The 14,062-nt window shown below is 38.4% G+C and overlaps 1 protein-coding gene across 2 annotated transcripts in view; it reads left to right on the top strand.

Moving 5' to 3' along the window:
• The window catches only part of NELL2 (neural EGFL like 2), a 135,420-nt gene that overhangs the window by 30,349 nt on the left and 91,009 nt on the right, over positions 1-14,062 (top strand). For both annotated transcript variants that reach the window (XM_059472921.1, XM_059472920.1), the window contains exons 4-9: positions 214-387; positions 496-592; positions 2,320-2,392; positions 2,558-2,640; positions 3,630-3,758; positions 4,990-5,092. In XM_059472921.1, the coding sequence (XP_059328904.1) occupies positions 214-387; positions 496-592; positions 2,320-2,392; positions 2,558-2,640; positions 3,630-3,758; positions 4,990-5,092 (659 nt within the window). The remainder of the gene's footprint in view (positions 1-213; positions 388-495; positions 593-2,319; positions 2,393-2,557; positions 2,641-3,629; positions 3,759-4,989; positions 5,093-14,062) is intronic.

The following is a 14,062-nucleotide window of genomic DNA, read 5'->3' as shown; positions in this document are numbered from 1 at the left end:
TAGTTACATGAAAGTTTCAACCTGCTATTATTTGTCACTGAGAAGTGAGATGCAGTGGAAATCTGAAAAGAGTCTACTTTTTTGCCTTTGTGTCTGCATGTTTTTCTTCCTTTTTTTATATAGTTCTTGCATGATGATGAGAAGATGTCTTATGTAAAATGTTGCTGTGCTGAAAAGAATGGTTCATGACATGATGATGCATTTGTGGTACAGGTACCTGGAGCTGGAAAGCAGCGGTCATCGAAATGAAATCAGGTTGCATTATCGTTCAGGCAGTCATCGCTCCCACACAGAAGTGTTCCCATACATTTTGGCAGATGATAAATGGCACAGACTTTCCTTAGCAATCAGTGCCTCTCACTTGATATTACATGTGGACTGCAATAAGTAAGTAAAGAGTGCTGTTTTATAAGAAGTTGTCACATTTGGAATATTTGAGCTCTGAGTAAATTAAATGATAACAACCTGGGATTGTATTTTCCTGTTCCTTTTCAGAATTTATGAAAGAGTTGTGGAGAAGCCTTTCATGGACTTACCTTTGGGTACAACCTTTTGGCTGGGACAGAGGAATACTGCACATGGTTATTTTAAGGTATGCACTCCTGATAGATAGAGTGAAATAAATTATTAAAGGAATTGAATCATCTTTCATATGATGAGAGGCTGAGAGATTTGGAATTGTTCAGCCTGGAGAAGAGAAGGCTCAGGAGGATCTCATCAGTGTGGATAAATGTGAGGGAAATGAAGATAAGGAATCCAGACTTATCTCACTAGGGCCCACTAACAGGCCAAGAAGCAATGGGCAAAACCTGAAACACCTGAAATTCTCCACATCAGAAAACAATTCTACTATGAGGCTTGTCAAAGAAAGATGACTATGGAGATAGTCAGAACTGTTTGGACACAGTCCTAGGCAATCTGCTGTAGCTGATCCTGCTTGAGCAGGGAAGTTGGAGCAGATGACCTCAGGAGGTCATTGGTTTGTGCTGAATCAGTTTGTGCTTCTGTAATCATAACACAGCTCTTGGATTGCTTTGAAATTGCTCTTTGGCCTTTGCTATTGGAGGGCAGCGTACTGGCTGCTAATTGTATCTTAACTAAGCATGTAAAATCTGCCAGCAAGCATGAGATCTATTCTTCTGGGTGAAATCATCCTTTTCCAAACATTGTAGTTGAATTTCATGCTGAAATCTCCCTGAGCTCTTAACAACATGCAGCTCTGCAGCTGTGTAACAGACATGTAGTTTCTCAGCATTTTGCAAGTTTGTGGAAGGATCCCCGTCAGAATTTGTTGTGGTCTAACCCCAGCTGGCACCACCTAGCCACTTGCTCACTTTTTCCTCCCTGGTGGGATGGGGAAGGGAATTGGAAGGGTAAAAGCTAAAAAATTCGTGGTTTGAGACAGAGTTTGATAGGTAAAGCAAAGCAAAACAAGGAATTCATTCACCACTTTCCATGGGCAAGCAAGTGTTCAGCCATCCCCAGGAAAGCAGGGCTCTGTAATGGTTACTTGGGAAGGCAAGTGCCACCACTCCAAACGTTCCCTGCTTCCTTCTTGTCCCAGCTTTAAATGCTGTGCCTGATACCCTGTGGTCTCAGATATGACCCCTTCTTTGGTCAGCTGGGGCAGCTGTCCTGGCTGTCTCTCCCAGCTCCTTGTGCATCCCCAGCCTCCTCACTGGTGGGGTGGTAGGAGAAGCAGAAAAGGCCTTGCTGTTGTGTAATTTCTGTAACATCCCAGCAATGTTTCCAGTACAAATCCAAAACACAACTTCATGCCAGCTACTTTTCTGTGAAGAAAATTAACTCTACTCCAGCCAAAACCAGCACAAACTCATTAAGGGTTTGCATTAATATATTTTTCTTGACTCTGGTTTCTTTAGTCTTCAAATCTATTTAAGACTTATAGCTTGTAAAAAATTTGCATTTTATTTAAAAGAGTATTTCTAAGTAGCTGAAACTGCAACTGTTTTCAAATTACTTTTTAAAGGTCATTTGCAAGCTTTTCTGCAGTGACTAACTAAAAATAACAATGAATTCAAACCCACCAAACTCTTGCCACATAATTATACCTTGACATTTAATCTTATGTCTCTAAAAATTATTCAGTATGCTTGTACATCTATCTATTTTTATTTCTACTTATTCTTCCAACACTGAATTGGGTCCAGACATGAAGGCTATTTATTCATAAGTATTTTTTTTTAAATCAGGTAGTTTTTCTTTGTGGGCTTTAATGTTTTACATGGTGAATGAAAAAACATAATTTTGAAAGGTAAAAAGAATGTATCCTTTTGTTTTCTCTCCACTAACACATAGGGCATAATGCAAGATGTGCAATTACTTGTCATGCCTCAAGGATTTATTTCTCAGTGCCCAGATCTTAATCGCAGTAAGTCTATTAATTCTTATATCATAAAATGAAAGGTGTGCTTTTTACCTTCTTTCTGCCCTACAAGCTTTCTTAAAACCTTGGATTTAATTGTGTTGTTTGTCAACTTTGGCATGATTGATCCTATTGTGAATTAATTTATTAACATGTATTGTATTATTCCAGCATGCCCAACTTGTAATGACTTCCATGGACTTGTGCAGAAAATTATGGAACTGCAAGACATTTTAGCAAAAACATCAGCTAAGGTAATGTTTACTAGGACTCTATTCATAGAAGAAATTGGGATTGCCAGTCTTTATTTGCTGTATTTTTAGATTATTCATGCTTGTATGGCTGTGTGCAGAACATCCCTGCATGGTATGTTTGCATCTTTATATATCTCTGCCTAATTTATACATACAGATTCTCAGTTCAGAGAGTTTTCTTGTGTTTTAATATTTTTATAGAATCATGAATTTTAATAGTAAAGAGCATCCAAATCCCTGAGCAAGGAAAGGGCTCACAGATATCCAAACTCTACCTATAAGGCTAATAAATCAATAAACCTAGAACGAAATAGGTAACTGTGTTTATTACAGCAAGACTTACCAAAGTAAGCTGAGCTACCAAAGGTGCTTTCAGACAAAATATATGCAGGACAAGGAACTAAGAATCAGGAACCAAACCAGGACTTTCTTCTTTCTTTCCTGTAGAATATTATACCAAAAACATTCATGTGTTCAGGTGAAAATAGACTGCTGTGATTTTAAATGTCAGTTCTTTAGATATCTGCTGGAATGCTGTTACCTAGCTGCTTTGATACACTAATGTTAGAAATGCCTTGGCTGAAGAGCAGAAAAAATTGTTAATGTTGGTTCTGAGCTTATTTGGCCCCTCTGTCTGCGAGTACTTTATGTGGAGCAAGATTCTTGATCAGTGTGCCCATACAAAGATGAGAAATGAGGAGCTGTACCCATCTTGACCTGCCCATTTTGTTTTATGATGTCCCTGATGTCAGGGTGATAAGAAAGATGAAATGCACTGTGTCTCACTTCTCAATTTCTGTCTCTGAATGGCTGCAGTTTAATCATGTTTTATTTAACAATACAACATGATTAAATTGTTTTATTGTCTCTGATTGTGTTTTCCTAAATGTATTCTCTCATCTGTGTACTGGGGACAGTTTGAATTGTGTTTTTACTGATGTGGAGGCCATTTAAAAATTCAAAAACATTTTTGTGAACTGTAAATACAGTTGTCTCAAGCTGAGCAGAGGATGAACAAGTTGGATCAGTGCTACTGTGAGAGAACCTGCACAATGAAAGGCACAACCTACAGAGAGTTTGAATCCTGGACGGATGGCTGTAAGAACTGCACTTGCATGGTATGGCTATAGTTTGAGTGGTGAGTCAGGAACTCCAGTGTTTCCTCTGAATAGGTTTATTGAGAACTTCCAGATGTATTCTAGGTACTAACAACAAAGAAGTTAAAAATCTGTTCCAAATCTAAGGAATAGTATTAATAAATATGTTTTCCTATATTTTCTGCTCTACTAGCACGTGTAGCTCCACTATTTCATGTCACCATATGCAGGTGCTAGGGAATATACTTAGATTTCATGTTATTCCATTGCCCTGAGTTGCAAACAGTTTCTCTGGAATGTTAATTCCTTGTTTTTGTCTCTAAAAACACAGCCTTTTTCTTAGCAAATGATTTAATAGATCCCTTGTGCCCGATTTCCTTTGGTTGCCTTTGGTTACATCTCAATAAATAATAAAAAGTAAAATGTCAGGGTCATATGCAAGCTTTGTTATATTACCAGTGAAAAAGATTTGGTGGATGGAAGATCCCCAAAGGTATCACAACTCCATATGTGATTGCAAGTATCCTTCCAGGTACTAAGCTAGGGTGTCTGTATTGCTGTCCATTCATATAAAACTTTCATTCCATTTGAACTCATTAAATCCTTAATCCAAAGGCCATTAGAAGGCAGTGAAAAGGTTGTTGTTGTCTGTACTGCACCTTAGATTGATTTACTGCTATCTATAATTGGCTAAATGGGTCTCCTTAAGCTTAATATTTTTTTAACCTTTATATTTCTGGATGGGTTTTCATTTTGCTTTTAGTATTTTATAGCATCAAATCTGGCTGATGAATGTTTAAAATTCTTTCAATTTGAATTTAAATTCATTGCATATGTTTGTCTTGGATTTTTCTCACAGCTATAATATTGCTACCTTTTAGACATATATTCTCTCTAACATAAAATCAGAAGGCAGAGTATTGTTCTGTGCAGTTGTCATTTCACAGTAATCTGTCAGTTTTTTTCCTGATTGGCAGAATGTTTTGCCTCCAAATAGGTTTGCCTCTAAAAAAAAAATTGTTCATTATCATCTCAAAGCGCACATCATTCATGTTAAAAGATTGTATGTGTGACATTCTGAAGGTATGGTTTCTGTTCTTGCAGTTATTAAAAGACCCACATTAAACTATCTTTTTTTGGACATTGTTAGAAATTTAATTGTATTTAAAAATAGATTTTCAAGTTCCTGTGTTTGAGAACATCTCTGCTCCTGCTAAATAAAACACCAGTTAAGCACCTTTTGTTCTCCTAGAACGGCACGGTGCAGTGCGAGGCTCTGGTTTGCCCCCTCGCTGACTGTCCTCTCAACTCTGCCCTGGCCTACGTGGATGGCAAGTGCTGCAAGGAATGTCAGTGTAAGTTTCACTGTTGTGCCTCTTGCTAATGAATGCTTTGAAATCTTAAATAATAGGAGCCTTTCTGTAAGTATGTCAGTGAAAGAACTGGTCATTAAAATAGTTGGGTTGAGGAGTCAGGGAACTTGGATTTCTCTGAAGTGTTGTGGTGAACTGATAACCAGAAGGTTTCAATATTTCATGTGGGATATTTTGTTTCAGTTTAGTTATGTTGGTTTTATTTAGCACACATAGTCATTTTCAAAATTTAAAAAGAAGAAAAAATTTGTTACAAAGATTTCTGCAGACTTCCATTATCTATGTTTTAGACCAAACTGCTGCAAATTCAAGAGCAATTGCCTGATGTTTGACCAGGGTCTCCAACACCTTTATCACATAACCTTATGTTATTAAGCTTAGAAATGGAGGTTCAGATTTATGATTCTTCTTCCTTAGTTAAGAGAAAAGAAGAAACCAGCAAAACCCAGACACCTAGAAGTGTTATTTCACAAAAGGTCATAAAATAATTAAAGGAAAAATGGAAAAAGGTGATTTATTTTGTCTTTTAGGTTCGGATACATGATTAGGTTTTATGGGTATTCTGGTTTTGTTGCAAGTAGGGTCAGAGAAGGGAAATTTCAGGTTAATCTCTATCTAGATGGACTATAAATAGTATTTCAGATTGATTATGTATGTGTATTCCATATATGATGGCTAGTTATTTCAGACTGGTGGAATATATTCTTAAAATTGAGCATGAGATGCATGCACTTCTTTATTCTGTAAATGTTGAGATTTTTCTGTGTGGTTTCATCACTGTTCTACTGCTGTATAAAACTTCTTACAGAGTGTAGAGAAATACATAACTGGTTAAAATGACATTTTTAAGATAAAACTCAGGATGACGTTTTGTACTCCATTGATCTAGCTCCCATAGGAGTTTATTAATATTTAATTGTGTTAGAAGTTACACAAACCATCCCTTTTTATGAAACCTTATTAACTTACTCAAGTAGATTAATTCTAATTAAGAGGAAATAAGAATTCAGATACTTTTTTTAACAGCTACACAGAATTTCCATGCATATTAGATAACTCAGGGTAATTGGTAATTCAGGAATGTGATATGTGTGGCATTCAAGCCTCTTGTTGAGGCTATCTGAATCTCTGACCATGTTGGCAGAATTTGAAAACCTGATCCTCTGAAGTATGTTTTTGTAATGTAATGCCTGTAAATTGAGTTGGGAATTCTGTCCAGGTGTTAGTGGGGAAGCACTCACATCATGCAACTTCTTCCAAAGTTGATTCTATTGGGAGTCTTGACAAAAGTCAAGAAATGTGAATGAGCATATGGACACTGACCTTGTCAGAGAGCATTGGTACTTCTTTGAATTAAGATGCAGTTCTGGTACAGCACGCTGATGTTTACTCTGAAATTTCCTGTTTGATATTCTTAATATTATCAAAGTGTCTTAGCTTTGAGTGTTGCTAATTTGATGCCCGTACATAATTCAATTTATAGCTATCATAAAAACATACCACTTTCTTGACAAACCACCAGAAAAATAATTAGATCGGAAGACATATATAAAAATTGCTTTTGAAATTTTTTTCCTAATTTCATCTAGATTATTTAAAGTGACTTTTGAAAAAAAAGAAAAATCACACAATTTTTACAGTGGCTGGATTCCTGGAACCAAAGGACAGAGAATGTAAATTGGAGTCTCATTGACAGGGTAGTTAAATTCCAGTGAAAGAGTGGAAGTTAGAGGTGATGGAGGCTGCATGACTGTCGCTTATTCTCCAGGCCAGTTTGGTGGAAATGCTAAGTTGTCTCTGAGTTCATACACATATGCCAGCTGTATTCTGTCTTGGTGTCTTTGGGTCAGGGTCTGGGCTGATTGAGGTCAGTGTGCTTGTTGAACTTGGTTCTTGCTGGAGGGGTTCAAATTGAGTGGCTCCATTTGGACAGGTTCTGAGAATAACTTAATTGTTTGCAGTGCTCAGAACAACAGGAAGAGATGTAGCTTCTGACTGGATAATATAGAGTGAACACAGATGGCTTATAATTGGGAAAACAGCTTAGGGGGTTACCCCTAGTTAGGGAGTGTTGCTCATGGAGCCATATCCTTGGTTTTGGATAAGCAATCATAAGTGCTGAGAAAAAATGATGCTTGATAGACAGTTCTTTAGCTGGATTTAGTATTTGTTTCAAGACAGAACATGAAATATTGATGCTTCCTTCCTGGTATTTATGTTATCTCATACCAGATGATGGGCTGTTTCTGCCAGGCTGTAGTTTGAGTTGAAGTGCCCAGGCAGTGACAGCTGCTGGAACCATTGGCTGTGTCTCACTCCCCCAGGGCTGAGTGCTTCCCTCCACACCTCTTCTTTTCTTCTGCTGGTGTTAGAACAAAGCCACAAAAATCAAAAGAGTGATGTTGGATTTAATGACAGCTGGAAGAGAAGAGTTAAGAGTACAGCACTTCTGGCTCTTTCAGTGACCAGCAAGCAGGCTTTCTGGGACTTTTTTTTTTTTGTTAGGGTTTTTTCATTGTTTTTTTCTCTCCCTCAGGGATGGAGGATGGAGTCATTCTGCATGGCTTTAGGCATGTAGAATTTGGGAATACAATCTGAAGTGGCTTCACTTATACTAGTAAATGAAATAGGGCAGGCAGAGTCCTGTGGCACTTTTGGCTCGCATGGCTGAAGTCTCTTCCCCTTTCCCACCCCCAGCAGGTTATCTGCTTCCAGATGGTTGGCTGGGAATGGCCTCTGATCAGGGCTGTGCCCCCAGCTTGTGCCTGGCACTGCTTCAGAGCATCTTGGCTGGCTGGCGCAGGGTGACATGATGCCATGGTGTGTGCTAACACTCAGACTGCAGGGAGAGTTACACACCGTAACCAAGCATTTTCAAGGCTGCTGTCATTTGCTGTTTCATTTACCTGATGTGTTTCACTTACTAGTTGTGGACATCACCAGTTTGACTCTCTTGATAATGAGCTGCAGGGACTGGCACCTCCAGAATGCACTTGGTGCTGGGAGGGGCTGGAAGGGATGGGATTTGTTGCCTTCTGGAAGTGGACAGCTCCTTCCATGGCTTTGTATACAGAGCCCAGGTGATTAGATCAGATACTGAACTTTTAGACAGCTGAAGTTGTGAGACTAATCTTATGCCAGTTACTGTGATGCATATCAGGTGTCTAGGATAGGAATGGAAAGTGCTGGATTTTTAAGCTTGATTCTGGCATTAAACTGTTATGCTAAGAGACTTTCCCCTGCTGCCAAATCCTAGGAATTACATTTCAGCCCAAGTCCAGCATTTTGGACAGCGAAGCTTTGTTTTGTCTTGTTCAATGACATTTTCAATGCTTTGGAAATTTCAGCACAATTGTCTGTTCATGTTTTTCTTAAATGTTTAGTTCAGGGAAGAACACTTAGTAAGGAATGGTTTAGATTGTTTTTAAAAAATAATATTACTTTGACTTTAGTTCTTTTTGTAAGCCAAAGGAAAAAAGCCACAAAGCAAACAAAAACCCAAACCCTGACCTTCTCTCTTAACTCCATACCTTTGTTTCAGGCCATTCAGACAACTTGTACTGTTTTGTCTTGTGTGAAGGTCGATGCTGGTAGCGTGGGGAATGGCAATGAATGCAAATTATCTGTGTTTTCTTTTAGCTTAATGGGCTCGAAGAAGCAGCAATCTTCCAGGGCAGATGAATGGGCCAGTGTGTTGGATGTATGTTTCAGCTGTAGACAATGTAAAACTCAGTCCAGCTGCCATAGATACATCTTAGTCAATGGGAGATTCCTGTGGAGAATTGTTTGGAGCTGGAAGGAAGAGACTACTTTGTCTGTGCTCAATGCAATTTTAAAAAATTCTGAGAAGGTGTGTGCAAAAGATCATTAATTTTTTTTGTCCTCTGTGGAGACACAAATGCTTTGTGTGGTGATAGGCACCAGTACAAATTGAGGAGAGATTAAGCTTCCCTACTTAACCTATAAATATTGCTTTAGACCACAGGCTTGGCTTAAGAAGTACAAGGACAAGTTCATTTGTTTTAAGTGAATTGTGGAAGGACTGCCAATGTCTTAGCAGCTGAGAGAATTGGTGCTTGGTCAGCAGATCCTATTATGGTAATGTTTTCATTAGTCAGTGTATTAACACCAAGGCATCACCTCCAAAAGTTATATGCATTCTTTTTAAAATGGAACTAGTGTATTTTAAACAAACTAGGTGATTTTTGTTATTATAAGACCAGAAGTGATATTTGTGCCAGTATCTGGTGCAGTAATAATTCCCATCACCAAAGACTGATTTACAGGAAGCAATTGCTCTCTTCTCATCACTCTCTTCCTCCCAGTGACACTGCAGATACTTATTGACCTAACAGCAATCTATTTAAATCCATCCCAACAGACTCCTGTAGAGGTTAAAATCTGAGCCATTATGCTCAAAGCTGCAGGCTGTGATTTTTCCTTATACCTGTTTTTTTTTTTTTTCCTGAGACAGGATACTTCATGAGTTTCTGGTGCATTGTAGCCAAGTTCTCAGTCTAACACAAGTATTGTAAGCAACTTTGAGAAACATTAGGGTTGTACTGGATCAGGTCACAGTTCTAGTGCTAGCAGGTGTGGAGAGTGTGTGTGTGTAAAGGGTTCTATAACTTGGATTTTTAACAAAATAATTTAAAAAATATTGATATTGACAAATCTTAATAACATGCATGGGTTTCTGATGCAGTAATCTGTCTTGCTACCTTGCAGAAACTTTTAATTTTATGATTAAAATTAAAGGGATTTCTCCTCTTGCTCCTCATAATTTACCAATTTTTCCCCCCAAACTCTTGTGCAAACTCCAGCGCTTGTGGTCTACTGACACACAGAGAAGGAGCTGTGAAAGCCCATCTGCTTCTTCTTTGCAGCAGCAGTTGAGCATCAGCAAGAGTGCTAAATTTTAATCTAGAAACATAAGGAAAATGGGTTAAACTTACTCTGAAATGTATAATTAATCCAGGTAGTTTGAAGCATTGTGGACTTAAAGTCTGTGCTGTTTACCAAGTTCCACCTTTTTACAAAATTGCCACTTTCCCCCCTGGGCTTTCATCCTCTAGCCTTAGGTGACTTCCATCAGTAGCCAAGTGGGGTGCCAGCCCTGCCTTGTTCGGCCAAGTGCTGGAGAGGTTTCTGCATTCAGTGTGGCACAGAGAAGAGGCTGCAGCTTGGAAAAATGATTAGTCACTGACTGAACAAGTCATCTTATCCTTGAAGTAAATCAGAAGGAGGGAGATGGAAGAGCATCTCCAGCAGGCTGGCTGGAACATGGCACGAGTCTGAGGGCTGTGAGCAGCCACCAGGCTCAGGGTGGCAGAGCAGGCTTCAGTACTGCAGGAAGAAAAGGCAGTTTTTAGCAGTAAAACAATGATTTCTCATTTATCATAGTTCTCTAAAAAATGCACACTTTAGAATATAAAGGAGAAGCAACATTCTGGTTAATAAAAACAGATAGTTGCTTTTTATTTTAAATACTTGTGTGGCTTTTTAAAGAACATAAGTGCATACAGAGCATAAATTCTGTTCTTCTGAGGTTTCTTTTTAATATGAAAATTCAGATAAATTATCCTACTTCAAAATAGTATTAAATGATGTCTTGACTATTTCCAGCACAGGATTGTTTTGTAGAGCTGTGTTATTTACTATAACCTCCCATAGTCAGCATGCAGAATTTCTGAATGTTATTTAGCAGAATAGTGTCCATTCAGCCTCTACTTTCTGGATTTTCTGTGCTAAAATGATTCACATCAACCTTATTTTTCAGTCTTTTGAGTTACATATAGTGATAGTATCATACTGGAATGACAAAAGCATTTTTATTGTACTTGTACTGTATTGTACCACTTGTACTACTGAGATGAATTATACTGTACTTTACCAACTGTTTAAACCATTTTATTACTTCTTGTGACTGCAAAAGAAAGTCAGTATCCATATTAATTTAGAAATAGGACAAAAATATTTTTTTCTAATTAAATACTTTTGCAAGAGGAAAAACCATGTCCTTGAACTCAGGTAGGTCAATAAGATCAGTAGAGCTGTTTTAGATTTACAGAGCTGTAATAGAAAAGCACGCTAGCTGCCCCTGTCACGTCTGAATCCAGCCTAGCTCCTGCAGTGTCAGTCTCAGCAGAGGGCTGAGGGTGGAAGGGAGCTCTGGAGGCCTCCTGGTGCCACCCTCCTGCTCCAGGCTGCCCAGGGCTGTGGCCACACAGCTCTTGAATATCTGCACAGACGGAGACCCCACATCCTACTGGGCAACCTGTGCCAGTGCTCAGTCACCCTCACAGTAACAAAGTGTTTTCTTCACTCCAGATGGATTCTGTGTTCTGTGCCCGTTGCCTCCTGTCCTGTAACTGGGCACCGCTGAGAGCAGCCTGTCTTTCTCTTCTTCAGTCCTTTCCATCAGGAGTTTATACACTTCGGGAGGATATCCTCAGAGACTTCACTTCTCTGGAATATGTAACATCTCAGGAAGTTGAGACACTCTAAGAATGTCTTGGGGCCTTTCCTGTGCTGAGCTCAAAGCCAGCTGAAGACAGTGGAAGGAATCCCCTTGGCTTTGGTGGGCAGGGCCAGTCTAACCCATGACCCAAGGTGCTCAGTCTCTGCTGTATTTTCTGTTGTAAAGCCATAGAAATTTTCCAACTACTCTTGCACCACAGCAGTATTTGGTTTATCTCTGTTAAATAGCTGATGACAGAACTGTTAGGGGACCTTTGCTCCTGAGCATGTAGTCTCAGGTTGCCTTTGTTCTTTGTAAGCTGGGCAGTATTCCTCATCAGAAGGAAAACAGGGAGTCTTTTGACTTGCAATTCCCCTCTGAGCAGAAAACCCATTCCTTGTATGTCTTTTGTTCTCTATAAATTAAAATACAGCTTACAGCATATTGAAATAGATCTTACAGTATTTTGGACTTCTGAAAATATTTTGATCCTATTTTGTTTCCTTTCCTACTTCCCCATGTCCTTTGAATTTTGTTTCTCCTTGTTAGCAAAGGAGGACTGGGGACAGTCAGTGCCTGTGCCTGTCTTAGACTTTTCATGCCTTGAAGTGTGGCTTCCTCCTAGGTGAGTGGCCTTTTAGCTATTCTGGACCCCATGCATTATGGAGCTCCACCAGAAGACTCTGGATCTGGAGGCAGTGTGTCAGTATACGAGGAGAACTCCAGTTAATGGTAAAATCTTCTAGTTTTAGTCTTACTGTGTGCCTGAGGAGTGAATACTAAAATAAAGTATGCTTAAGAAAATCCTAATTCATTAAAATACATTACACTGGATATGTAGCAATCTGCACTAAAGAAGAAATTGGAAACATAATATTGGTAACTTTATTGGTAGAGAATTAAAAATATTTTTTTTTTTACATGGAGAATTTTGCTGTAGGCCATGCTATGCTTTCCTTATAACCTATTTTGTTGAGGTTGCGTGGGAAAAGAGCTAATATTTTCCATTCCTCTTTCATTATATTCTTACCAGGGAGTTCATAAAATATAAAATACCAGCAGTGTATTATTATTTTAGTTTATTTCCAGTGCAAATAAAACATTAACATATGCTAGATATGAATATATTTGCTTTCAGACAGCTGGGAGTGGACAGATTGGCAGTGTTCCAGCTTCTAATAAGTTGGTACCCTAACTTTAGTAATACAGATTTCACAAGAATTTTCTTAGGTAGCTATGAAATAATAATTTAAAAAACCCTGTTCTATTTATAAATACAAAAATAATCTCGGATATGTAAGCATTTACATGCCTGTATGTTGATTTCAATATGTTTGTTCTCAGCAGTAATGTGCTTATGTCACTATATGAGCATCATTGATCTATGAGGTTCTTTTTGTTTGATTTGTTTTTTGGGAGTTTGTGGTGGTGGGGTTTTTTTTTGTTTGTTTGTGGTTTTTATTTTTTTTGGGTGTTTTTTTTTTTTTTTTTGTTTTGTTTTGCTTTATTTCAGGGTTTTTGTGTGGGGTGTTGTTGGATTTTTGTGGGGTTTTTTTTGGTTCCATAACCAGAAGCACATTGCCAAATCAGCTGCTTGTAGCTCATGTTCTGGTTTTTGCCTGGACCTTGTACTCTGTAGATCTTGGAAATACCTATAGTATCAGTAGCAAACATCTTCAATGGGTATGTGCTGTGGAAAAAAAAGAGAAAAGCCTTAGCTGAAACCCCCAGAACTAAAGGTTTTGGGCAAGGTCACAGAAGTGTGAGAAGTTGAAGACAGAGTACTGATGGAGTAAAGGCTTTATAAAACCCATCCAACCAACCGAATGGGATTCTTGGCTTGCACAATTTTGCAAAGACCAGTCTGCACTTGACATACTCCTGTTCAGAACATGATTGCCACATTGACAAGGATTCTTTGGATGGAAAGCTGGCCTAGGGGAGACACTGGTAGGAGATATGGGAGTGTACAAGAAGGCATACATACAATTTTTTGATAGTGCCTATGTCTGTGAAATGAAAAAATGGAAGGTTGTCAAGGCTGAAACTCAATAAATAAATTATTGGAAGAAAACTCACCACAAAACTGTCAATAATGTGATCTTATTTCCTGTGGAGGGGATGGTAAAATATGAATGAAGTTGATTCAGTGAGATTAATATAAAATTATGTACACTGTTACCCTTTATTTGTCTTTTTGTGAAGATAATGATTTAAACCCATGGCTTTCAGTCTTTTGGACTGCAGAAGTTTGACATTTTTTTCAGTGGAAACATGTACTGAATTAAACCATCTACTGCTTGGTACACTTCTCTTAACTACTGCTTGCAGATATCTGAAGTGTGATGTATAGACCTCCAGGCTGTTATTGATCACTGTTTCTACATCTGTCAGCTGATAAAATATATTCAGCTTCACATAATGGTCACTTAGTCCCATGTGAGACACAACTTTAAAATTAAAATCTTGTCTGATATGATGTAGCAGACCTT

This window comes from Ammospiza nelsoni, chromosome 5 (genome assembly GCF_027579445.1).
Source record: "Ammospiza nelsoni isolate bAmmNel1 chromosome 5, bAmmNel1.pri, whole genome shotgun sequence".
In the NCBI taxonomy this organism is placed as follows: domain Eukaryota; kingdom Metazoa; phylum Chordata; class Aves; order Passeriformes; family Passerellidae; genus Ammospiza; species Ammospiza nelsoni.
This window is presented reverse-complemented; position numbering and strand designations above follow the sequence as displayed.